The sequence below is a fragment of the Antechinus flavipes genome, chromosome 3 (assembly GCF_016432865.1).
Source record: "Antechinus flavipes isolate AdamAnt ecotype Samford, QLD, Australia chromosome 3, AdamAnt_v2, whole genome shotgun sequence".
NCBI lineage: Eukaryota > Metazoa > Chordata > Mammalia > Dasyuromorphia > Dasyuridae > Antechinus > Antechinus flavipes.
Window position 1 is genome coordinate 211,896,417 of NC_067400.1, and position 27,597 is coordinate 211,924,013.

At 32.3% G+C, this 27,597-nt stretch overlaps 1 protein-coding gene across 1 annotated transcript in view; it reads right to left on the minus strand.

Annotated features, from left to right (window-relative positions):
- WWC3 (WWC family member 3) overlaps positions 1–27,597 on the minus strand; it is a 187,052-nt gene that overhangs the window by 23,256 nt on the left and 136,199 nt on the right. The window contains exons 9-11 of the mRNA XM_051984543.1: positions 11,496–11,738; positions 4,510–4,599; positions 2,505–3,076 (exon numbers count right to left, since the gene is read on the minus strand). Of these exons, the coding sequence (XP_051840503.1) occupies positions 2,505–3,076; positions 4,510–4,599; positions 11,496–11,738 (905 nt within the window). The remainder of the gene's footprint in view (positions 1–2,504; positions 3,077–4,509; positions 4,600–11,495; positions 11,739–27,597) is intronic.

Here is a 27,597-nt window from a genome sequence, read left to right on the forward strand (position 1 = left end):
GAAATCTTTAAAATAACTCCCTCCTCTAATTATTATAGAACACTGTGAAATATTTTGAAATCACAGATAAAAAAACTTTTCTTTCATTAACCAATATATGCAACAATAGATTAAAATAATGTTGATCCAAGAGTAATTTATACATAAGCATTCAAAATAATGGGTTTTTTAAAAAAAATGGCCAGCATAGACCAATAAAATTTTATTTTAAAAGAAAATAGAAAAACCACAATAACTATGTCTAAAAAAGAAACTATGTACTTTTTTTTGGAAGAAAAGACTGATTTTTAACAATCAAGGAATGAAAAAAGGTCTGTACAACAATGATCAGAGAAGACCAGTGTTAAAATTATAGATGGGTCTCATTTTCTATTCAACCAAACTACATAATAAAAGCCACCCAAAAAGTACAAGGTATCAAGTCTGTACTTAATAAGCTGGACTCATAAAAATCCCAAAACATCTGCTCTTGGGTTTCAGTGCAATGAAGTTAATCACTGTGGACTAGAAATCTTAGAGCTACATTTACTTTTAAAATTTCTTATCTTTATATGTAAATAAATAAATAAACCATTTATGTACCTTAACACACACATTCCAAAGGGCATAAAAATGTTTGAATAAAAGGAAGGAGGAACATAGTAAAAAGTATATCATACATAAGGTTTATAGCCCTAGTGTGTAATATTTGAAAATTTCTTTTTAAAATTACACAAGTGAAAAGATCTCAAAAAGCATTTATAAGGATTCAGTAGTCATCACCAACCTTAAAAAATAAAGCAATCATGTATGTGATAAATTGTAAGACTACCACAAAGATACCACTTCTGTATATCTTGTAATACTAGCCAACCTATTTTAGACAGCAATGCAATAAAAATCTATAAGTCAAAGGTAACAAAAAAATACCAAGTTCACTTACAATTAATTTTTCTGTTGTGCCGCATGAGGAACAAGATAAAAAGCAAAAAATGAAAAAGTGTAGATTTTCTAAACTAATATTTAAAAATATACCATAAATACAGGCATTAATATGTTAATAAATGAATGAGAAAAATATATACTACATAAAAATAAAATAAATATATAATACATACTAAAACCAGAAAATTATATTGAGATCATGGTAAATTTTAACTTAAATATACACTGGTTATTTAAAAGTTAAAATATTGTTTGTGAAATGAATATTTCAAAATCAAAGGATATTTCCCCTTCCCTCTCCTCAAAAAAAAAAAAAAAAAAATTAGTCCAACTGATTGAAGTCTATGTGAAAAATAGTTATTTGATAAAAATATTCTCCCCCCAACATTAAAACTGCTTACTAGACATAGCAATATCGTTTTATATTTTTAGGTAAGCTGATAAACTATTCTGACCTCAGTTTTCTCTAATAAAAAAAAAAAAGAGGTTTAGAGTAGATTGTAAAAAACCTGTTCTAGTTAATGAACATTTTAGCTTCTGTGACGGAAGAGAAAAGTACAAAGGAGAGAAGAGATTCTGGTTTCTAATCTCATCTGCATACACAATTTCTAGTATAGGAACTCTACTAATACAGATGATGATAATAAATATTATTTATTATCATAAATATTACAGATTTATACTACATTATTTCTATATTCCTCATGGAAATTACAGTTGTGGGTTTGATAACTATGAATGAAACCTTATCCAAATCCTGGACTTCAAGAGTGCTCCATTTTGACTATTTTGTTTAGTATATTGTTATAATCTTCATGGAAAGTTTCCCAGTCATCTGGCTGTGGTGTATGATAATTTACCACATGGTGGCGCCAAGAAAATACATTTTGAGACAATTGCAATTTAAAGGTAACACTAAAACAACTTTGCAGAATATTTGGTATCTGTCAGAATATCAATGGTAAACAATGAGAATTTTAAAACTAAAGCTGAGGTGGCTTGGGATATGAGGTGAGAGCGTGGAGGAGAGAAACTTGAGAGGAAAATGAGAAATTGGGATATAATGGTTCATGTTGATTGTTCTATCTAAAAACGAACTTAGTTTTTATAGCCTTAAATGAAAGGATGGGAAAAATAGATTAAATAATAACTATTTTAAATTTCTTCTTTATTTCCTTTAAAAATGGCAACATGATCACATAGAAGAAGTAAAATTTACCATTACTCTTCTGGTCCTTATATGCTTCTTAATCTGATATATAAAACACACACACACATACACACACACACACACACACACACACACACACACACACACCCCACACACACATTATATGTATAATATATATGATGATGACACAAAAATATCATTTCTGGATTTGTAGCATTATTCAAAAGCACCTGGGTACAAAATTCACGTTATCCTGGTTCTGTCAGTTATAAAAATCCCTAACCTGGTATTATTTAACATTTAATTATACTAAGTTATACCAAAGAGGGAGAAGACTTTTAAATGTTAAATTGTGTCAACTTCTCCAACTTTCACCCTGTCCCCGCCAATCTTATCTATAAACACTTACTTCCACTAGTAGTTGGGGCATTTGCTAGTTGTGGTCGTGGCTGTTCTCGAACTCCTTCATTATCCCCATGATATCCAGAATGTTGAAGTGAAGTTGTCCCCTGTGTCTCATCCTCCCCCATAGCTGAAGATTGAGCCCTGAGCCTTTCTAGAGCTCCTATCCCTAACATTTCAAATCCATCAGACATCTGAGCAAGAGGAGAATCCCGAGAGGCAGAAAGAAAGGGTGTGTCTAATGGGGAACTTGGTGGAGACAAAGAAGACAAAGAGGAACGAGAAGACAAGGAAGCTAGGGACTGAGGTGTGTCCAGGGACCTCCTTTGCTTATTGAAGTTGGAATGTCCAGTGGACTCAGAGAATGGTGCATCTTTCCCCAGGGAATCAAAGGGAATTAGATCAAAGCGCAGATGCTGGCCATAATCTGCATCAGGTTTTTCGTACTGGGGAAGGCCGTAGATGTCTGTAAAGCTGATGGAGCTTAAAGAACCCCTGCTGGATGCCAGTGATCCCCGGCTAGATGCCAGTGACCCCCTGCTGCTCCCAGAGGATACTGTCAGAGTGCTGGCAGATAAACTGAAATAAAAAAATAAAAATGCAAGCTTTATTACTATACTTTCAGGATTTCTGCTTGCATACTGTTATATTCCACAAAAAACTATATAATATCATTTATTCTGTAAGATGAAAAATTAAAATACCTTCTCCTGCTAACTGTAACTGTTAACATTTGAATTTTTTTTTTGTTAATAGTTACTGTTTTATGTAAAAAAAAAAAAATTAAACAGAAACAACTAACACCTCATTCTTTTTGACAGGCAGTATTTCTCTCTACACAGAAGGTATTACAAAATACTGGTGTTCTTCAATTTTTCCTCCAAAAATTAATCATCAAATGATAGTTTAGCATCTGTTTTTTAAACTTTTTGTGTTTGCCAATTTTTTGGTTAGTCAAATCTATCTGTGGTGATGAATCAGAGAACTCTATTTAATCAGGACTTAGAACATGATTGTTTTTGGGAAGAAAACAATGAAAATGAATCAATAAAACATTTGATTGAAAAACACACAATTAAATTAACTGGACTTTGCAACCATTACTTTCTTTCTACTCTTTAGCTCTAAAGTATAATTACTATTCATTTTCAAATAGAAAAGATGTTACCAACTGTCATTTTGTAGTTAATGAGCCTATAGACATTAGTGTTTCTATTTTCTTTTATCAACACACTGTAATTTTATTAATTTAACTCTCATGGAGTCATTTTTTCCCTTTGATGAAAATGTGAAATAAAGTTATTGAATGAAAATGATAATAAAATGTCAAAGACAACAAAATTAAATTAAAACTAGGAAATCTAGATAAAATATGTTTCAGTCAGAAGTGTGTGTGTGTGTGTAATAATTCCATGTATGTATTTTTTAAAAAAATTACAATATAGTCCAAGTTCTTCCCCCACCCCTTTTAGAATTTTTTTGTTATGGAAAAAAATACAACTCTCAACCACAAATTTTTTAGTTTCTTAATATGAAGTTGATTCTTCAATTTTTTTTCTTAAAATGATTTTTAATCATATAAATTTCCATCTTATTAATAAGAAAAAGGCTTATGGACATATGTATATACACATAGTCATTCAGATGCTCCTATGCACTGTTATTTTAAACATTATAAATCATTTGATTATGCATAAGTTTGCCAGAAGTTTTGTTGCTCTGAAGACAAATGTATTTTTCCTTGAATTCATTCTCTGGAACAGAGAAGAATTTTTTACACTGTATTTTCTGCTTTTTTTCCACTTTATTTTGTCCAAATGATTCATCAGTCCATTTTAAAATTTCAAATCCATTCCAATATCTATGTTCCAGTTGATGAGAATAGCTAATGTGAATTATGAATTCACATTTATTTGTAATTTGTAATTTTTTTGTAATTTGTCTTTGTAATTTATTTGTAATTATCAAAGAGTAAAAAATGGAAAAGTAACACAATTTTATGAGTGCCGTACCTTTTTAACTGAGATTGTAAGTAGGATGTTAAACGTGTGGCTTCTTCTAGTTGCATAAGCAAACAATTGCGCTTTTCTTGAAGAAGAATCCTGAAATAAAAAAAATGTACAAATGAATGTGTACATGCATGGACATGTATGCTAACACATACTCAGAGCATCAATTGTTTACATTCAGTCTTTTGATAATCACTAGTGATAGGATTTTTTTTTAATGAAAATTTTCATATCAGGAAATTTAACTATAATTTCACGTAAAAATACAACATGTAGCTTTTATTTCAAAACTCTCAAGACTATGACAATGTGAGGATGTGTTTGTATACCTTAGGAGTCTTTGAACCAGTCTGCTCTAACAAAACTTTGAGGAAAAAACATTGTGGAAAAAACATCCACAATTGCTTTAATTCTTAATTTTACTTAGTACAACTACTATGAATTAATCAAAAAGCTAAAGAAATTTTTTTTCAAACTTGTTTTTCGTACATTTAAATTTTCATCTAGAAAATGAAAGGGTTACATTAAATGACTTCTAAAGTTTGAGTTCTAAAAATTATTATCATCACAGAATATAAGATTCTATCTCTAACTTTGAGTGCTCATAAGTATTCCTGTTACTCTTGCCCAGACATCCATTACTGAGACCCCTTCTGTTCCCACTAAGACTGTAGGCACTCAAAAATATTGTTGGGAGTCTAAGAAGGTGACATACTTATCCGGCTAGAGTAGGTAGATTTTAATAGCATCCTATAAGAAAAAGCATTCAGAGGTTGCCAAACTCTGAAGAAATCTCTTCCACTGAAAGTCTAGAATTGCTAGGCAAGGGAAGAAACCAATTAGAGACCACCCTGTAAGCTTCCTATTCTTACATCATAAGATATTAATTGGCAAATAGTCTAAAAAATCACATTTTTATCTGGAGACTAAGTCCAAAAAACAGAAATAAATCGTCTCTGATGTAAATCATTATTTTAACTGCTAGTCAAGAAGACACTATTTAATCGTTTTCCATAAAAACTATATTACTACTATTTTAAATTAACTTATGTTATATATAGTTTTTTCTCTTCAAAGATATGATACAAATTGTTTCTGCTTGAGAAGTAAATCTTCTAATGAGGTATTTTTATTTAGGCAACTGTCAATTCTTGGATCAACTGCATAAGAAAGATTCTTATTTTAATTTTAAAATTCAGAATTTATTTCCATTATAAACTTACCAAATATGAACATTTCAATATATCAAGAAGAAAAAGAGGCAGGAAATACAACTTGTTTGTTTAAAGAATATATGAAATTTAACATAATAACAACACTGTCCTTATTTTATTCCTTTTTTGAAATTCCTTCTCTTCTGTGCATTTTTAAATGTGGCATTGATATTATTTACTTTAATCAAATTTTTTTGGTGTTATTATCATTACCCATCTCCTCACTGACTCTATTCTCTTTTATTCCCCTAAAAAAGAAAGATTTTTAAAGGCTTTTAATTCTCATATGCCATGGTAAGTTTCCATTTTCATATTGGATTGAAATTAAACAGAAGCTATACCCAAAAGACTTATCAGGATTTGAAGTTTTAAAAATTATTCTTTGTATTCATTTCCAGCATGACCACAGCATACTAAAGATGGAAAGGAACATTGGAGACCATCTTATTCAACCCCTCACTTTCTTACTTCAACCCCTTACTTATTACCTGCAATTACTTCCATCTTCTATACATGTTATCATTAAAATTGAAATTCAATAAGAAATGTCCTATGTCATCAAATTAAGTCTCTTTAGAAAATAACCTGTATTTCATTCTCTCATCTGAAATCCTCCTGTGTCTTCAAAATTTTAGCTCTCTCCCCAGCTAATTTCCCTGGAAGAATTTTAGGTGATAGAATCCTATCAATATTTTGTAGCAATCCTTTTATGTCCACACTACTAAAATTTGCTTCTGGTTCCATTGATCACCTTCAAATATCTTCTCCCATATTCTTCTATACTCTCCCTCTAATTTCTATAAACTTTTTAATATAGAGTGATAATTATTAAAATATTTGTGTTACTGTGAAAAAATCAGTTACCGTAGGTTTCTCTGAAGTTTTTCTACAAAATTTAGGGCATAGGCAATATTATGATCTGCTTTCTTTCCTCAAAAAATGGAACTTGTTTTTCATACATTTAACACAACAAAATGGAATCATCACTTCCTCTCAAGGTTCTCACCAATTCCACTCCAAGCAAAAAGCTCCTCATTGTTAATGAGAAATCAGTCTATTCTGACTTCTCTTCCTTTTCAAAATTGAAATATATCAAAGCTAATCAAGAAAATAGTATCTTTCCTACATGGAAAAAAGACTGTTCTAAGAGAAGTCTGGACAATTGTAATCTCCCACCACTATGATGGCATGCTATTGTGATAGGTTTATGGTCGGTTTTTCAAATTCCTTATTTGTTCTTTTTCTGCTTAAGTGGTTTGTAATGTATTCTGAACTTCTGCCTATCATTGATCATCATCTATCTCCCCAATTCCTTCTTTTACAAAAATGTAACTTCTTAATATACAATGTTAGCCATATCCTTTAATAGCTATTACTTAGGAAAAATCATTTACTTAAGGACTTTCTGAACCTGTTTTCTCATCTGTAAAATGAGGATAATAATATTTTCGTTCACAAGTTTATTGTGAAAGAATTTTCAAAATGCTGTTTAAACATGAGCTATAAACTATAAACATTATAAAGTATATAAAATCATGAATTGTATAAATAAGATAAAGACGGACATATCCAACCAGTTGTGACTCTGTATTATTCTTATTCAGTTCATGTCTCTATTATCCAAAAGAATGAAATTGTCAAATGTCTCACTAAAATCCAAATGTAGTAAATGCTATGTCTATAACTTTCCCATGTTTAGCTAGTCAATCCAGTAACTCTATCAAAAGATAGTCCCAATTGCTGATATTTTAGAGGCTCCAGGCAAACTTGCTTTTGTGCAACCTGGAGTAAGAATAATTTTTACATTTTTAAATACAACAATGTATTTATTTACAATGTAAAAAACATTCTTATTTAACTACAAAAACAGCAGTTTACCAACTCTTGTTCTTGACCCTACTATAGTCAACATTATTACCCAGGACATAGATATAGATGGATATATATATAAGTGTAAACATGTAGATGATAAGGATAACTAATACTAGAAAATGATAAAATCAGGATCTAAAAAAAAGTTCAGGTTTTTACCATTGGACAAATATAATGATAAAATTTAATAGCAGTATATGGGCTGTTCTATACTTAAGTTTTTTTAAAAAATCAACAGAAAAAATCTACAGGACTAGATAGATGTGGCTAGTGAAAAAGATTTAGTGTTCAGTTCCTTGACAAGCTCATTATGAGTGAACTAGGTGACAAAGGCTGCTCCTTTTACTGTTATTGTTATTATTTTACTTTTATTAAGGAGGAAGTTCCTGTGGTTCCATTAGTGCAGGAAGTCCTGGTGTATGTTTATCTTATTTTGGGTTTTTTTGGTTTTTTTTTTTTTTTTTTTTTTTTTTTGCATATTGTCTCTTCCATTAGTTAGTCAGACATGTAATAAGTATTTAATAAATGCTAGGTGCATAAACTGAAAATTCCTCCCCTGATGCATAATAGGAAATTACCTACCAGCCTATAGGCTTTGATTGTTGTGCAGGTCATTGAGAAGTAAAGTGATTCACCCAGGGTTTACACAGTCAGCACAGAAACAGGCTCTGAATCCAAATTGCCCTGATTCCAACCAACCTGGCTCTTAATCCACTATACCACTGCTGTCAGACTCAATTTATTTATTAGAACTTTACAAAAAAATGGTTGAAGAGATCTGCTTTATTATCTAATAAATTTCTCCATCATGAAAAGTGTTTAAGCAAAGGCTGAGCAATTATTTATTTTCTGGTTACATGATTAAAAGAGATTTAGCAATGAATAGGAAAGCTGATTTAGCCAGAGATTCCTTATAGAGTAGGGATAAGAGACAAGGAGGGAGGTCTATGAGTAAAGATTTCAGGAGTTCCATAGGAAAAATTACATTTTATTTCAGTAAGTGGCTTTTTTTGGTAATAATTTATTTTTGTGAACTTAAAAACATTATTCTAAGAAGCAGTCCATAGATTTTACTATACTGTCAAATGGGGACTATAACATAAAAAAATTTAAGAACCCCTCAATTTGACCATTCCATTTTAACTTCTATTTTTCCATGGCATTGACAAATTTACTATTACATTTATAGTAGGATTCTTACTTTACATGAGGTCTGAGAAATTGGCTTTCTAATATTTTGACATCTATATTTTCAGGTAATTGGTTTTCTTTATATCTTATGTATGTTATTTTATGTACTTGAAAAAGGGATCCATAGGTTTTCAGACTGCCAACAGATCTATGACACAAAATAAGGTAAAGAACTCCTGACAGAGAGAAATCAAAATGTTATTAAAATCATTAAAATCCTCCTAATATAGTTCTACTTTCCACGATTCTTTAATATCAATCACTTTGCATGGGACAAATCAGTCTATTTTAAAAATTAGAAATAGTTATGTATATGTAAGGTCAAGTAGGGTAGAATGTAGAAGCAATCTTCTGGATCATTAAAGTAATTTCTTTTCAGCTGTTTCAGAATCCTTATGATGCCATTCAGGGTTTTCTTAGCAAAACTATTAGAAGGGTTTAACCATTTCCTTCTCCAGTTCATTTTATAGATGAGGAAACTGAGGCTAAGTGACTTGCTCAAGCTCACACAACTAGTTAGTGCCTCAGGCCACATTTGAACTCAGATCCTCCTGACTCCAGGGCTCGTGCACTATCTACCTTGCCACCTTGCTACCATATTGAAGCATTATGTTTATGCTATTATGGAAAAAAAAGAAATGGCAGGGTTAACCTAAATGATAAATTTTATTCTGAGTGAATTATCCCAATAACTTTTCTATTATAGATGTACAATATAATATTATATTTCATTAGATCATTAGAAATAATACCATGGGAGCAGCTAGGTGGTGTAGTGGATAGAGCACCAGCCCTGAAGTCAGGATGACTTGAGTTCAAATCTGGTCTCAGACACTTAACACTTCCTAGCTGTGTGACCCTAGGCAAGTCACTTAACCCTAATTGCCTCAGCAAAAAAAGGAAGGAAGGAAGGAAGGAAGAAAGAAATACCAATATGTAGAGCAGAAAATAAGACTGATGTTTTAAGAGAAACTTCTGGCTATCAGTAATGCAAGCAGTATAGAAATAGGCTCTTCATGAGTTAAGGAGTACAGTTGTCAAATGAAAGCAAGAGGCATGAGGCAAATGTGGTCAAATTGGCAAAATATGATTACGTAATTCCTTCACAATTTCAATTCCTTCATAGGATCCTGAGACCAATAGAGGAAAAGTATTTTTTTTTAAATTAATTTTGAAATTTGGAACTCAAAATCTTCTAACAAATGAATGTTGAAAACTATCTTTCCATGTAATGGAAAAAATACTGTTTTTAAAAAAGAAAATTATTTTGAAAACTTTTCATCTGAAAAAGAAAACAACTTCATGACCTTAAGTCTCAATGTCAGTATAGTCTGTCCACAAACTGTTCTTTGTTAATATGAGAAATATGATAAGATTGCAAGAACATTCTGGCATTCTAGACCTGTATTCATAAAATCCCATGTAGTCATACAGTTGGTCACCAGAACCTCCACAGTCCAAGTAACCTGTTATATACTTAGCCCTGGACCACTAATCTTCCCCTGGCCAACTGCTCACATTTCTACTTTTTGTTCTTGTTCAGGGAACAATAATCTAATCAATACTACTATGAAAAGCCAAGACAATCTACTTCTCTCTGATTGCTCCACAATTCCTGTTATTACCAAAATCAAACTTCCCTGGTCACTCACTATTCCTTGGGGAAAAGACGTATAGCAAAAAGGGCAGTAGGCTAGAGCTGGAGAAACTGGGTTTAAATCTTTCCTCTAATATTTATTACCTGTGTATCTATGAGCAATTCACTGAATGGTCCTCAGTCTCAATTTCTTCATCTATAAAATGAGAAGCTCAGATTAAATGTTTTCTGAGATCTTTTCTAACTGCAGATTTATGTTCTTAAGTTTGATTGATGTCTTCCAATCAGAACATAAGCTTTTAGAGAGAGCTAAATAAATACACTAGACATTTGCTATAGATAGGTTAGACAGATGAATTATACTATTAAATAAAGATGATAGAGATTAAATAGATATTAGATGAATGCTATACATAGATCAGATTGATGAATAGACAGATTATGTAGAGAGTTGATATATAGATGATAAATAAGATAGATAAAACATTTATTAAGCTCTCTATGGGCCAGGAACACTATGAGCTAGGAAAAACAAGTACTTGCCCTCAAGGAGATTACATTCTAATGGAGAAAGATAACATATAAAAGAAAACTGAAAAGGGAACAGAGAAAGAAAAGAGCAATGGAATTGCAATGCAATTCTTGGGCTGGTTTGGGCTTTTTCTCATTTTTATATCAACAAATATTAGGTCTATAATGTGTGAGAAAATAAGTGTCTAATTTGAACTAAGGATCAGCAACTACTGGTCCATGAGTCCATTCTGTCCACTTTTTGACTTCAGTGCCATCCTCAGTTATCTTGTTTTTTCTTTTTCACTTGAATAGCTACTGTTTTCTACCTACTTCCTTCTCAGAAGAAGAGCCAGGGAGTCTCAAGAGCACAGAAGCAGACTCTATTATGTTTGTCCACTTCCCAGTTTTTTCCTTGACCCAAACAAAAACTCAAAAAGATGCAAGTAGTTGTTCTGTAGTGTTTTGTTTTGTCTTTACAAAGTATGTAGATATATGTATGTCGATAAAGTGAAGTGTTAGAAAATTATACAACTGCATGACACTGCCCTCCCCCAATCTTCCCTCCCTTCAAAGCTCCCCCCAACAGTGTTAGAATCACAAACCTTTCTGTGGCCCCATGGGCGGATGTAGCTCTAGCTCTCTGAATCTCTTCCTCTAAACGCCGTTTCTCCTCTTCCAACCGGGCAATGTCTTCTGGAGATCGTCTCTGCTGGCTGATGAGCTGCAGTTCCTGGAGGAGGGCTTCTTTTTCTTTAATGAGCTGAAGGCGATCCCTGTCTGCTTCAGCTATTCCAGGCCAAGACTCATTATCTAACAAGGCCAACTGCTGTTGTATATTTGCCACTCTTAAAAGAGAGAGAGAAAGAGAAAAAGGAAAGTAAGGAGAAGAATAAAACAAACAAAAAATTAAAACCATGCAATAAACTACATAAAGTATATTTGGACTTCCAGATCTAATCATATCATAAAACAAACTCATTTTTCCAATAACAAGGGGAAAACTTAATGATTACTTCTTTGGCACAATCTTTTCTACTCAAGACAGAATTGGAGTTGACAACAATGGGTATTTTTGCTTGTTTGAAGAAATCCACAAAAAGGCTAGTATTTCTAAACACAATTCCATGCTCTTACAAATTAATTTAAATCCATTTCTTTAAAATGGGGATAAGTAGTTTTAGAATGTAAATTTCCTCTGTGTAAATAAAGATTGTGACTTCTATCTATTTTCTCTAGAATATTTACTATGCACATATTAAATGCTTAACAAATACTTGTCAACTTCCATTGTCTGGATGTCAAGATGGCTATGGTCCATAAGTACAATAAATAAACGAACAAATAAATAAATAAATAGTTCAGGTCTAGATCTGTGATTTCATCAACATATAACATTCCATGTAGTAATTCATTCACCCACCACTACCAGAAGCTTCTTTTTAAATTTATAATCTTAGAGAATTACTTGGGCGAGTAGAGATTAAATAACTTGCCAAGGGTGATATAGCCTGAATGGGTTAAAGATAAGACTGGTACCAGGTCAAGAAGACCAGCCTCCTAGATCTGTTTTTGATGTATATTTTTTTTCTTTTAAATAGTTTTATTTTTTTTCCCCAATTACACATAAAGACAATTTTTAACATTCATTTTTTAAATAAAATTTTGAGTTCCAAATTTTCTCTCTTCTTCCCTCCCCCTCCCTAAGATGATAGGCTATTTTTAATAGGTTATATATGTGCAATCATATAAAACATCTTTCCATATTAGTCACCACAGATAATTTTAAAAGAGAAAGACAGTGTTGTAGGTATTTTTAATGTAATGTATCTAGAATGTAATCTAGAATAGTGAATGGAAACCAATTTTTGAGTCAGGAAGATCTAGGTACAAGCACCACCTCTAATACATTCTGTCAATATGACCTGGATAATTCATTAAGACCTATCTTTCTTAGCAGGTGACAATCTGCATTGAATAGCTTACAAAAATGTAGGAATATACAAGGAACTCACAAGTCTGGTCCAGAAAACATCCTAGAAGATTCAAGTGATATATGATGTAATTTTTTCTTAATTTTATCAATATCTTATTTTTACATCACCTTCATTTCCAAATATATTCTGCCAACACCCATTTAATTATCTTTTGTATGAAAGGATTAAAAACAAGCCAGTTCCATAGTGTTCCACAGTTACAGTCCCCAGCCTCAGAGAAGGGAGGAGCATTTTCTTATCTCCTTTTCTTTTATCTTCCCTTCCTTCACCTCCCCAAGTGATTGCCTTTACAAAGTACTGCCTCCCCTTTTTGTCATCTTTCCATTTGTGTATGAATTTTTTTTTATTAAATCATATCATTTAAGAATTTGAAATAGTCAAGAATGTGTGAAGCTCACATAGAAGAAATTGTATCTGATTCAACTTTTGAAAGGACCTAATTTTCATTTGTTAAGAACCAATCCAAACTTGCACAAAATGCATCAAACAGAGCATAAGATCTTTTTTACAGATTTCTATGTGGTGTTATATATCCTGGTGCCAGTCTGGCATGAAGCACACTGTTTCTTCTATGGTTTTTTGTTTTGTTTTTTTTTTGGATGAAAGAATCAGGAGTTGAAAATGAAATGAAAGAAACGTGGTCTGCATTATTTTAAGAGTTTAGAAGGATTTCAGTTCTATGAAAAAAGGATGGAGTAGTTAAAAGCAAACTTCACCCTCCCTCCCCTTTCACTTCTCAAAAAAAAAAAAAAAAAAACCCAACCTTTTAAAAATAAGGTCAGATTTGTTTTAGCTTCATAAGTTTAAATATGGCCAGGAGAATTTGAGGCCGGGGGGGGAGTGTTGGGGCACGTGTTTCCTGGCTGTGACACGGAATATATGACTTGAACTAAAGCAAATGCTGTATATGTTCTTGTCAATCAAATACACTTCAGCAGCTATTTCAGTAAAAATAAGTCAATGAAAAAAAATTATGCCCAAATAGAATAAAGTCTTATATTCAAAACATGGAGTGAAGAGATACTATTAAGCAGCCAGGAAGAAATGAAGTGGGAGGTATCTTTTCTCCTTGAATTCACTTCATTTTCTCTGCATCCCACTGTCCTTCACTGCCTTTCTCTGGGAGAAAGTGCAGATTTCTCAGGGAGCTTTTCTGGAGGCAGCCTTAGTATCAGTTCAGATCAATAATCACCCCAAATGCAGCCAGCTGGTAAAAATACAAATGTTTATTTCTCCTTCCAAGTCTTGTCTCTTTCCTTGGGCCCGGATATCTAGATCTTAGAGGCCTATTTCTCTGCTTGGTTCTAAGAGCTCTTGCCGCTTTGTCCTTTGCTTCGGCCTTTGCTTTCTTCAGCCTCTGGAGCCAGCACCAAGTTGAATCTGGTTGTGCCTCTGAGAGAGCCTTCTCAATCTTCAGTTCAGCTCCGACTCGTGGCTTCTTCTGACATGACGCTCTTCTCTTCATGTAATTTGGCTGAATTCCCTCTGAGAGCCTCTGTCTGTCTCTTATATATGAGAGAGAGGAATTGTGGGATGTGAGAGAGAGAGGGATTATGGGTTTTCTCCCAGAGTGCTCTCTGGCCCTAAGAGCTTCAAGGGAGGTGTGAATTCACAAAGTTACAAAGTTAACTTTGTGAATCTCCCATACTTGTGAACTCCAATGAGTAAAGGTGTGAACATAAGCATTGTATTAATTAGTTCTACTTAGTATCTTGTTTCAGGTTCTGGCCCAAAACATCAACTCTAAGGAGTTAGCAGTTTGTAAAGATTCCAACAACTGCCCTCTCCACCAGCTCAGATCCCATGGGGTAGTGAACCAGACAATCACATCATGATTGTTCATACTTTCTGAGTGACCTGGGAGTCAAGAACTACAAATCTTCAAGGAAGGTTGGTTATGCCTTGCTATTTGCTCTCCAGACCCATAGGCATTGTCATCCAAAGGGGCCACTGTATCTTAAGAACCCCTGGACCTTGCAATTTCCCTCCCTCCTTCCTTTATATCTGTCCTGAAACTGAATTCTTTTATATGAGTTGTTTCCCCCAATTAGAATGTAAGCTCCTTACGAGAACGGATTTGAAACCTCTTTTTTTCCCTAAATAAATCCCTAGCACACAATTTTTGATAAGCTAGTGGGTCCTTCATAGATGTTTTTCCATTTGTTTCTTCATTCATTCTTTTTTTCAGTCTCCTCAAATATAAAATGTAAAAATGGTTGCTGTGACAATGAAAGGTGATCATATTTGTAAAGTACTTAGCATAGTGCCTAGCACACAGAAAGTCCTATATAAATGCTAGCTTTAATTATTATTTGAAAAGTTATTTTAATATTTGTGATAAATTAACACTTTCTGATATAAGCTAATTTAACAAAATATGCTCTCTTCTTTTATATCCCTAAATGTATGTATATATATATATATATATATATATATATATACAAAGAAACATGTGTGTGTGTTTATGTGTATGTATATGCTTGACAGAGAAAAAAAATTAAAATAATTGAGGGATGAAGAATCTGTCAGTATAGCAATTTTAAACAAGTACCAGAATAGGAATCAGAAAGACTTATTTTCATGAGTCCAAATCTGGCCTCAGACACAATCTGTGTGACTCTGAGCAAGCCACTAATTCCTCTTTGCCTCAGTTTCCTCATCTGTCAAATGAGCTGGAGAACAAAATGACAAACCACTCCATTATCTTTGCCAAGAAAACTCCTAATGGTGTCATATTAGACATGACTGGAAAATGACTGAACTAACATAATTTCCCTCAGTGTCTCCTGAAATTATTTTGTATTAACCTGATTGACTTTGAGCAGATTATCAAAAACTAAAGAGAGGTATAGTAATGCTTCCTACACTTTCAGTTTAAAATCTTGAGGCTTGAAGCATCAGAAATACACAAATAGAACTGGATGTAACTGTGAATTACATATTGACTTAGAAAACACAACAAAATTAACATTATCTAAGTGGTACAGTGGATACAGCATGGAAGTCAGAAAAATCCAAGTTTAAATCCAGCCTCAAAGATTTACTAATTGCATGACTCTAGCCAAGTTACTTTAGTTTTCTCATCTGTAAAACTTTACAGATACAAATACAGATACAGATACAAAATAGGCACTTTACAAATGTTAATTATTATTACTATTTTGTTAAAACATTTCCAAATTACATTGATTTGGACTACAATCTGGAGTTTTGTCAACGGTGAGTTTAACATCTTTGCTCCAACATCAGGTGCTAATCTGAACAGGTAGAGAAATTTTCTTATGGTAGAGTTCCTTTCACTTAGTGAAATCACAGGTCCAATCCCCAAATAAAATAAAATAAACGAGAAGGAAAGTATTGCAGAATATTGTAAGCTTACGTGTTACATGTGTTACATGTTCAGTGACATCTATCTTGGCATTCTTAACTGTTTCTTCTGAGTCCTCTATTTTTTCATGCATAATAATCAAAAGTATCATGACTCTGGCACCAAAGGTAATAGGGCAACAAATTGGGTCTTACCAAATCCATAGGCCTACTTAAGAGATTTATAAGTGGTTTTGAGGCAATTTAGATACTTGCATTAGTCACAGAGATTAATACCTACAACTAAGTTATTCAGCTTAAAGTATATGGGTGTAACAGCAACCACAGTGAGCTAAATAAAGTTAACTCTTAAGACACTAAGTTCTATGCAAGTTCCTTCACTGGATACCATACCAAAGTCCTGAAGAGATTAGAGATCATTTGTATAATGAAACAGATAGAGGAGTTGTACTTTAAATATACTGCTCTTATTTATTTTTTCTCAGAAAAGTTTCAAGTTAATAGCCTTCTAGAAAAGTATATTTGTTTAAAAGCACTAAGGAATGCCAAATACTGTCACTGAGAAAAAGATTAATGACTGAGGCAACTAAATCAGGATAATGAATCTTTCAGGAGCAGTAATGGATCAAGTTGGATTCGAACATTTATCTAAATCTAGCTTCCCAAACCAAACATTGTTGAGGTCACATTACTAAAAGTGAAAGAAAATAAATCTGTTACGCAAATGCATAAGTAAGTAATGTCTAATCAGGCGTTTCACTTAATGCTATAGCATGGAATTCTACAATTCAATAGTAAATGGAAGGAAGGAATGACTATCATCAATTACAGACAATCTTTCTTAAAGTGGTACAAGTTTATACCTTTTCTATATTGATTTATTTTATCACCTGACATTTAAGTCCAATTAAATTTTTTGTTAAATATATAAATTTGGATTTTATGTGTATAACCTATATCAGATTGCTTGGTGTCTTAGGGAAAGTAGCTAAGGAAGAAGGAAAAAAATTTGGAACTCAAAATCTTACAAAAATGAACACTGAAAACAATCTTTGCATGTAAGTGGAAAAATAAAGTACTATTAAGTTAAAAAAATGACATAAGTGTAAAATAAAATTAAAATTAAAAAATATATAAATGTGTTTGTTGTATGCAGGTAGACAATATTTTTTGTGGGATTTCTATTAAAGGTACTGTGTAGTTGTACATATGTTATGTGTTTATTGAATTCAATCTGCCTTGGTTTTTCTATTATCTTTATACAAGAACTTTTCTGTAAGACTTCTTTCTTTCCCTCCCATTTAATCAATCAATAAGCTTTCTGTCAAGCATGGTTCTAGTTCTGAGAAATACAAAAAAGACAAGAAAAAAAATTAACAGACCCTGCATTCAAGGATCTCATATTCTAGCAGGAAAAAACAAAACACATGCACAAATAAAAACCCAAAGTATTTTCAGGAGGTTTGGTAATAGTTGAGGGGCATCAGAGAAATGACTCATGTAGGATGTGGTGTTCAAGATGATCTTTGAGGAAGAAGGGATTCTATGAGACAGAAGTTGGGAAATAATACATCCCAGGCATGAGGAACATTCAATGCAAAAGTACAGAAAAAGGAGCTATTTACAAGGAACAGCAAGTCAGCTGGTTTAGCTGGAATGTACAGTGAGTGAAGGGGAATAATGTATAAAAAACCTCTAAGGATAGGGTGGAGGCAGAATGCGAAAGGCTTCAAATGCCCAACAGTAGAGTTCATTTTTTAATCCTTGAGGCAATTGGAAGCTACATAAGCTTTTTGAGTTAAGGAAGTTGCATGGCTGGATATATACTTTAAGAATGACTTTACCAGCTGTTCGGAAGATGAATTAACAAAGGAGAGATTGGAAGCAAGGAAACCAATTAAGAGGACTATTGCAATGGTGTGAGCAAGAGGTGGTGAAGGTCTGGATAAGGAAGCAACTTTGTGAGGGGACAGAAGGGTCAAGTGTTGTGGAAGCAGAACTGGCAACTGACAGGGTAGAGTCAAAGGGTGGCTCTCAAGATTGTAATATAGGCTTGTAAACATATAATTAAAACTATGGTGGTGCCCTCAATAGAAATAGGCAAGTTGGGAAGAAGTATAGGTTTTGTGGGAAAGTTAATGAACTCTGTCTGGGGCATGCTGAATTTGAGATGCTTATGGGACATTCAATGGGAAATGTCCAATAGGCATCTGGTAATATCAAACTGGTGCTTGGGAGAATGAGTGGGGATGGAAATATAGATCTGTAAGTCCATTATGCTAATTCATAAGTCAGTATTCTCCTAACTTGAAAAGATTTTTGACTTGCAATTAAATTTTCTTTCCTCTGTCCTGAAAGAAAAATAAGTAACAAAAATAGATATTGGTCAGAAAATCCATGAAACGTATTCTGATTCCCACTAGTTGCTAGCACTCATCCTCTATAAAATAATTATTCTACTTATTTTAGATATCATGTATTTGAATACACACTGCTCTACCCTAATACAATATAAGCTCCTTGAGTTCAGGAACTAAATCTTTTTTTTTTTTTTTTTTTTTTAATCCTTATATTACAAGAACCTAGCTCAGTGGCTGGCACAAAGAATGGAATAAAAAAAAGTCTTGCTTATTAAATGAAGTTTTTAAAAAAGTGATCCAGGTTTACAATGATAAAAATAATTAATCACACATCCCAAGTGTTGCTAGAGACCCTGTGAAACTTTTATTAATCTAAAGACATTTCAGTATATTAAATACATCTTTGGAAGATTTGGGGGAGAAAAGGGATAAGAACTGCATGAGTTGAGGTCTGTGCTCTATGCTGGTTAGGAATAACCACATCAATGAGCTCACAGATCACTGACATATAAGAAAATACTTCAAATATGGAAATATTTTACCCTGTCACATATTTCATAATGCATGTTCACTACATCTCCAGTTCTGACAAGAAAATCAAGAAAAATGTTTGTTCGGCCTTATGTTTAATTTTCATTTTTTCATTCTGTTAAAAATAGCATCCAAAAGCTGAGTGTGGGGAGTTGGGGAAAAGGGGAAAACACGGGAAGATGGGAAATGGATTACAATATCCACTGATGAAATATATTTTATTTTCAAAGGGTAGACAAATGCAGAGCTACAACTGATTGAAAGCAAATGGGGCATTAGCTTAAAGAGAGAAGCAGATATACTTTGTCCCAAGGTAAGAGCCTTTTTTCAAGTAAGAGTGACTCTTCATTATAATAACTGCCATCCTTGTATCTTCATCCTACTCAAGCTCCCTATCAGCAATGAGATCTCACATCTGCAAGAATCAATATTAATATCTAAGGTAGAATTGTCCCTGGTGAAGTCTTCCCAGATAAAAGAACTGTTCCAAACTACAACTTGGAACAAATGATAAAATGAAGGCATCTGCTATGTTCCTGCCACTAGTTCAAGTAATTGCTTTTCATTTCAATTAAAAAAAATTATCTCTTATTTACAAAGAACTTTCTTCTTTCATTTCTTCCACAATATTATAAAGATTGTGTCACAGGACAGCACCTGTTGCCTGACACTTCTGAACCAAAAGTGCTATCAATCCAATATTTAAGGATAAAAAAACAAACCTCTTCATCTACTTTATAAAGCACCTTCCATCAACTGCACTCCTTCTCACAAACATACTAGGGTGCAGAAAAACTATTTCTTTACTTAAATCAGGCATTTGGACCACAGGTCACTTTTCATTAGACTGAATAAATATTGAAGCAAGGTATACATATTAGGAAATTAAAAATCCAACTAATTATATAATTTTGGGTAACAACATTCTAAATTGCCCTCAATTTAGAAAATAGCCAAGAGTGGCACTGGCCAAAACCAAAATACTCCTTTCCCTCTCCCTCCAAAGAAAATGAGTTTTTCGTATTTGGTCAAAAAAAAGACAACATTTAAGAAGTGAAGAATCAGAATTAAGAATACTTTCTGGTAGTGTACCACTGTTGGCATGGGGAAAAAACAACAACAGGTCTTTGGCCAAAATTAATCACTGCATTGTCATATTTCACAGCTTTCAAAACAAAAATAAAACATATGGCAAGAAAAGAACACTCCCATCAGGAAAAAGAAAATCTGGTTAAAGTTTACTTCAGGCAGCCATCTGGAAAAGTTTTTTGGCTGTGTTGAATACTTAGGCAAAAGTATCTAGGATTAAAACGTACTCTTTTACAATGAAAATTTCATGATATATCAAGAACTACATAATTTGCTTACCTATAACTCACTATTTATAAGACTTGTCAAAATCATAGCATGTTAGTTAGGTTGGATCATGCAGATTCTTTTATCTAATGTCATTAATTTGTGAATAAGAAAACTAGGTTCCAAAAAGGTTAAAACTTGCCTGAGGTCTCACAGCTGAGTCCAATGCTGGCCTCTAATCTGGCATTATTTCTATTATGCCATATTGCCTCCCTTTAAAATGCCCTTAAAAAACTGAGCAATGGAGTGTGTTTGTGTTTGCAGAATGCAGATGTAATATGCTATGTGTTTTTCCCCATTGTTTAATGCAGTGTTCTTTCCTGTTTTGGACTTTGGATACAGGCAGAAGGAGAAGAGTATTACTATATATTTGATATCTTTACATCTTTAAATGTCAATGCTTTGTTTAAATGACCAGCTGTTTGGGGGATATACCACATCAGTGCACTGGTTTGGGAATACTGAAAGATCTGATTTTAAAACTATAAATAATATGTAGCCTACTAATCTATAAATCCATTTCTTCATTCAATCAGCCTTTACTGAGCATCTCTCTGCATTGCAATATAAGCTAGGAGGATGGGGTAGGAGTGGTAAGAAGTGATGATAAACAAAATGCTACCAATCTCTAATTAATATGTAGTATAATCTATTTACAATTTAGTATACAACTTCATTAAATAATCAGAAAAGTGATAACGATTGGAATCCTGTTATGAGTCATGGTTACAGTAATTTATCCAAAGACCAGATGATCAATGGAAAGACTTCTGGGGATAGTGCAGAAATTTCAAGTCTGGGTACAAAAACCAAGCCTTTTCTAGAATGTTTTTTCTTTAACATTTCCTTCCTCAACTACCCTCAGGCATTAAAGTATGATACATTTTCACATATAAAAGCAAATAACTTTTATCTGTTTTTCTCCCTAATTTTAGGTATCTTAAGCCAGGACTTTGGAGAACTTGAGTGAATAAACTAAAAATCCCATAGTTTGAAGCAGTAAATCATGAACAAATTTTCAATATAAATTTTGACATTTCCAGTGGCTGATTAATGATATAGCTATTTAAATGAGAGGAGTGTGGGAGAGAAAATCATTAAGTCAATCAACTACTATTAATGTTCCAGTTATTGTATTGAGCACTGGGGATTCAAATGCATAAGTGAAAAGTACAACCTCAAGAAGGCTACATTCTATTGAGGGAGAGTAAGAAATAGTATTTAAACTCAACAAATGTACTAGGAAGGTAAAGAAGGTAATCTTGCCAGTTAAGTTTCCTGACTCCTACTCTAATCTACTGCTTGAATAATGTTCTTAATACTCCCCTACTCAAAATCATTCAATGCATTTGCCAATGACTTTCACAGTAAATCCAAACTCTTTGGTGACATTCAAAGGCCAAGGCTCCAAAATAATTTTCTATAGAAGTCCTTTTACTAACAACTAGATTTATGTTAACTTAATAAGTTAAGCACACTATTCTTCATTCAAACTCTTTCCTTTTCTTGTCAATATACTACTCTTCACATCTGGAATATTTCTATCTCTACCGTTAAAAGAATCTTCCCATTTTCAAAGATCAGATTATATGTTCCCATGTGCTTGTACTTCAAATGATATTTTTCTATCATATTTCACCAACTAGATAACAGGCCTCATTAAAAAAGGAAAATTTCATCTGTGGATACCACTCTCTGAAGTAGTGGCTTGCCCATCGCAGACATTAAATAAATATTTGGATGGTATAAACTCAAGGAATATATACTTAAAAGACCTTAAAGAGAATTAATATTGAACATCAATCAACACTCCATATTTTTTCCTAAATCATATTATTCTACTAGTACTAAATAAAACTAACTTTATAAAATTAAAATATACAAATCAAATCTCAGATTATTTTCACATATTAATAGAAAATTATGTTTTTTTTTAGTTTCTAGTTTTCATATTATATTATTTCTCTATCATAAAACATAAACAGTAAGGAAACATGAAGAAACACAGGTATCAAGGATAGTATCACAGGCATCTATGAATGAAAGGATATGTTTGTTCATAAAGCAAGAGTATGGGACAATCAAAAGACAATCTATGTGTCAATAATATGTCAAGAGAAAATTAAGAAGGCCCCTAGAGTAAAATTCCAGTAGCTAATTTACTGGAGATCAGGAACAAGAAACACCCTATGAGGAGCAAGGGATGCAATGAGATCTGCATCACTACAAGGAATCTTATGACAAGAGTAAGATTGCAGATCTATCTTCATATTTTAGAATTTGGAGTACTTAATAGATAATTGGCTGTTATTTTGGAACAGTCATGAAATGTTAGTGTTAGAAGGAACATTAGTAACCACTCTATCTCATTCTATGATTCAATATACAATATATAATATACTTTCCAAATTATTTGAAAGCAGAGTGGTCCTGATATCATCTATCAATTTGCAGTAATAAACTAAGAAAATCTAATACAAATTATTAAATCTTTCTACTTAGCATATTTTTCAGGTGGATACAATTATGGTACAGCGTAAGTTTTTTTTTTTTTTTCTTTCCCTCATGTTTTGTATAAACTCTCTTTTCTTATCCTTCTGGCCCAACTTCTACTTTACCAAAAATATTAAAACTATAAATGGTTACCTCAAGTAGTGAATGCACTTGTGAATGCACTTTTAACTTATGATTTTCACAAATATTATATCCACATCTTCAATATGATCTAGAAGATCATACTGATCTTCAATATGATAGCTATCTTCAATATATTACTTTTTTTTTAAAATGAGCCTTTAATATTACAAAGTTTTAGAATGCTTTTTACATTCCAAAAGTAATTTTGCAGTATTTTAGTTTGTGCCTAAAATACAAAGTTTATGTCAATGTGCACTTTCCTTTTTTTTTTTTTTTCCCTGAAATATTTCTGCCTTTTAAAACAGCAGGCTAGGCTCTAGGCAAGTTGCCCAATCTCATGTACTGGAAATGAGGAGTGATGGGCCTGAATTCCTCATTCCTGTAGGTGGTATCAGGTTATTGCCTTGCAGGCTCCATGTGAATTACAGTTTATATTAATATAGAATTCACTCTTCCTGTTTGTCTTAATTTGCTTTTTGACAGTCATAGGAATCAGGGAGTTTTCCAGTCTAAGTCAAGTTGACCAATTTTCAATGAGGTAACTACTGTTTACTTCATCATCAGGTGAGGTTTTGTATAGTGAATTACACAATTCAATTACTCAGTTCAAACTATTACTCTTTGCCCATCAATTGGAGAAATGGCAAAATAAATTGGGAAATAATACAAAGCGCACTATTGTAATATAAAGGAATGTTGAAAGAGACAAGTCTCAGAAAAACTTGAAAATAACTATATAAACTATAGCACAATGAAGTTGAAAAGTACTAGGAGAATAATTTAAACAACATAGTCAAGATAAAAACTTTGAAGGATTTAGGAATTATGACCAATGCAATGACTAACCATGATTCCAAAAGACTCATGATAAAACAAGCTACTCATCCTGATACATAATGGTGCCAGACTCAGAGATATCTCATCTAAGATATATTTGTTTTTGGTATGGACAATATGAAAATTTGTTCCTTCATTACGTGTGTTTGTTACAAGGGCTTTATTTTGTTTTTATTTTTTAAATCAACATAGTGTCAAGGTAGGAGGAAGAGAAAATAGATTTTTGTCTTTGAAAATTATATTTAAGAGAAAACAAAAACTGCTACTCAAAACCTCTTTAAATTGGCAAAGGGAAAAAATTAAGTTTAAAGTAGACAAGTATATTAGAATTCCATAACAACTTTTATTCTACTGCTTGTCAAGTTCATAGTAATAAAAAGAAAAAATGATACAGGAAATAATGATTATGGAGAATTGAGAGAAACAGAAAGGCATAGATGAACTGATTCAAAGCAAAGTAAGCAGAACTAGGAAAACAATTTGTACAATGTCCACAATAATGTAAAAGAAAAAATAATAATAATAAAAGAGAAGAACTTTGACTTAATGCAGTTACCATCCTCAACTTCTTAGAGCTAAAGGTAAAATATAATATGCCTCTTCATAGAAAGGGTTTTTTATTGCAGATTTTGGGTGCTGGAAGGAATCTCAGCAACCCATATCCAAAAAAGAATCACTATTATAATATATGGAGTGAGCCACTCTAATCCAATTAAGAATATTCGGGCAGGTCCTAGAGCTCATTATTTCCCAAAGCAACCCATTCCTCTTTTGGACTGTTCTAATTGAAAGAAAATTTTTCCTATATTTTTTTATATTAAATCTAACTGGCCTCTGTGATTTATTTACACATTAATCCTAAACTATAATTAACTGTTCTCTGGGAGAAAAAAATGGATTATATAAATCTAGCAGATGTGTATATTATCAGATATGGACAATGTACTTAATAACTGAAAAAAAAGTAGTAATTACTTCTGGGTCAGGGTAAGCCAATATAATGAAAATGACAACATTATCTGTATTAATTTTTTATTCAGTACCATATCAATGAAATCACTGAAGAATTACTTTATTGAGTTAGAAAAGAATAACAAAATTCATCTAAACAATTCAAAAATATCAAGGGAATTAATGGGGAAAAGAAGGAAAGAAGGGGGACTAAGAGCATCAGATATCAAGGTATATTACAAAGCTATGATCTTCAAAACAATTTGGTATTAGGTAAGAGATCTTAAGTCAATGGAATGGATTAGGTATTCAATAGATAATTAAAAAAAAAAAAACAGTAATCTACTATTTGATAAATCTAAAGATACCAGCTTTGGGGACAAGCACTCACTATTCAACAAAAACTGCTGAGAAAACTAAAAAGTAGTCTGCTAGAAACTAGTAAGGGACAAACATCTCACACTATCTGCGATGATAAGGTCTGAAAAGGATTCATGATTTAGACATAAATAATGAGATCACAAATAAATTTGGGGAGCATGGAAGAATCTATGCACAGAAGAGCTCATGACTAAACAAGAGATGTAGGAGTTCAAAGAAGCAAAAATAGATAATTTGGTTTATATAGAATTTTAAAGATTTCCACAAATAAAACCAATGAAACTAAAATAAGAAAAGAAGAAAACTGAGGAAAAAAATCTTTGCAGCAAGTTTCTTTGATAAAGGTTTCATTTCTAAAAAGAAATGGAACTGAGTTAAACTTTCAAGAAAAAAAAGCCACTCCCTAATTTATAATCAAAGGTAAGGAATGACAATTTTCTATGGAAGAAAAATTTTAAATAATACACAAACACAAATGTTCTAATTTACTAACAATTAGAGAAATAAATATTGAAATAACTCTCAGGTGCTATTTCACCTTCAAAAGATTGGTTAAATTGACAAAAAAAAAAAGCAACAAATGCTAAAGGGGAGAAGAGAGGAAGACATAGGAAAATGTGCATACTCCTTTGTACACTAATAATACCACTATGAGAGAAATAAAATGAAATAAAGAAATAATTAGGAAGAAATAAAGGAAATAAAAAATAAAAGGACCCATATTAGCTCTTTTTTATAACGACAAAGATTTGGAAATCTTTGAGATTGGAAAATAGCTGGAAAAAATGTGGTTGAATATTATTATATTGTAAAAAATAATGAAAGGTATGTTTTCAGAAACACCCAGGAAGATTTGTATGAACTGCTACAAAAAGAGCATGAACAGAACCATAGAATGATTTATACAGCAACAAGAATATTTTAAAGATAATTAACTTCAAAAGATTTAATAATTAACAATTTTCATCAACAATAACTCTCCTCAGTGACTAATGACATTTAAGAGGATGCAACATGAAACGAAAAATCCATCTCCATATAGTGAGCTGATGGTCTCAGAGTGTAGATCATAGCATATTTTCTTTTCATTCTTTTTTTGGATATGCCTAACTAAATGTAATAATTTGTTTTGGATGTCCACACATTAATCATAATAGTTTGGTGGGTTTTTTTTTTTTTTCCTTCTCCATGTGAGAGAAGGAGATGGGAAAGGGGAAAGAATTCTGAATTGAAAATATAATAAAATTTAAAAAATTTTAAAAAAAATTAAATAATTAAAATTTAATACAGCAAACATGTTGACTATGTGCCAAGCACTGTTCTATGTGCTAGAGAAAATACAAAGTTTGAATAGGGCATAATTCTTGCCCTCTTAGACTTTATCATTTAATAAAGGGAATGGCACAGTGAAACATAAAGTTGGGGAAGACCTGAGTTCAAATCTGTCCTCAGATATTTACTAGTTGTATAATTCTGAGCAAAGTCATTTAACCTCTACTTCACTCAATTTCTTCATCTGTAAAATACAGATAAAAATAATACATATCTCCTAAAGTTGTTTTGGGTATTAAAAAAGACCATAATTGTAAAGAGCATAGAACAGTAGAACATACTAAGTACTATATAAATGTTAGCTATTATCAATGTTAATGTTGTTAGGCACTAAATGGAATGCCTTCAATACATAGTAAGTATATAACAGAATTTTAAATTTCCACAAAGGAATACCTATAATATGAATAATTATTCTTTCCTCCAAGTTCACAGTATAATATGAACATACACAGTTGTGAAGCTATAAAATTTGTTTATGTCTATGTGTAGATGTGTTTATAGACACCATGGAAATTCAGTCACAAGAAAAAGACAAAAGTCAGTTCCCAATGTCTGGTTGAATTGTGTATTCAAGAAAGGGCTTGACAGCAGATGAACTGCAGGACCAATATATTTACTGGACCCCAGCAGAATGAAATGAGACTTAGAAAACTGGATGAACCAAATGTTTTGTTTCAGTATGAATTGGTTGTGTTTCTATAGAAACTATTCATTATAGGACAATTCTGCAATGAAGGCTCTTAAGTTAAAAACGTTTTCTGTGCCCTATGAAATGACTATAAACTACATTATTTCTCATCAAATCAAAAAATTTAAACTTCAAAAAATATGGGATTTCTCTGGCATGAAGGCCTATTTTCATGAACCAAAAAATAGACTTGTTTAGAAAGACAATAGCTTTTCTTCCATACACTTCAAGCACTTGCAATCCACCCTTATGAGTATCAAATGCTAATTGATGGTGACAATGATGACATTGCTCTGTAACATAAACT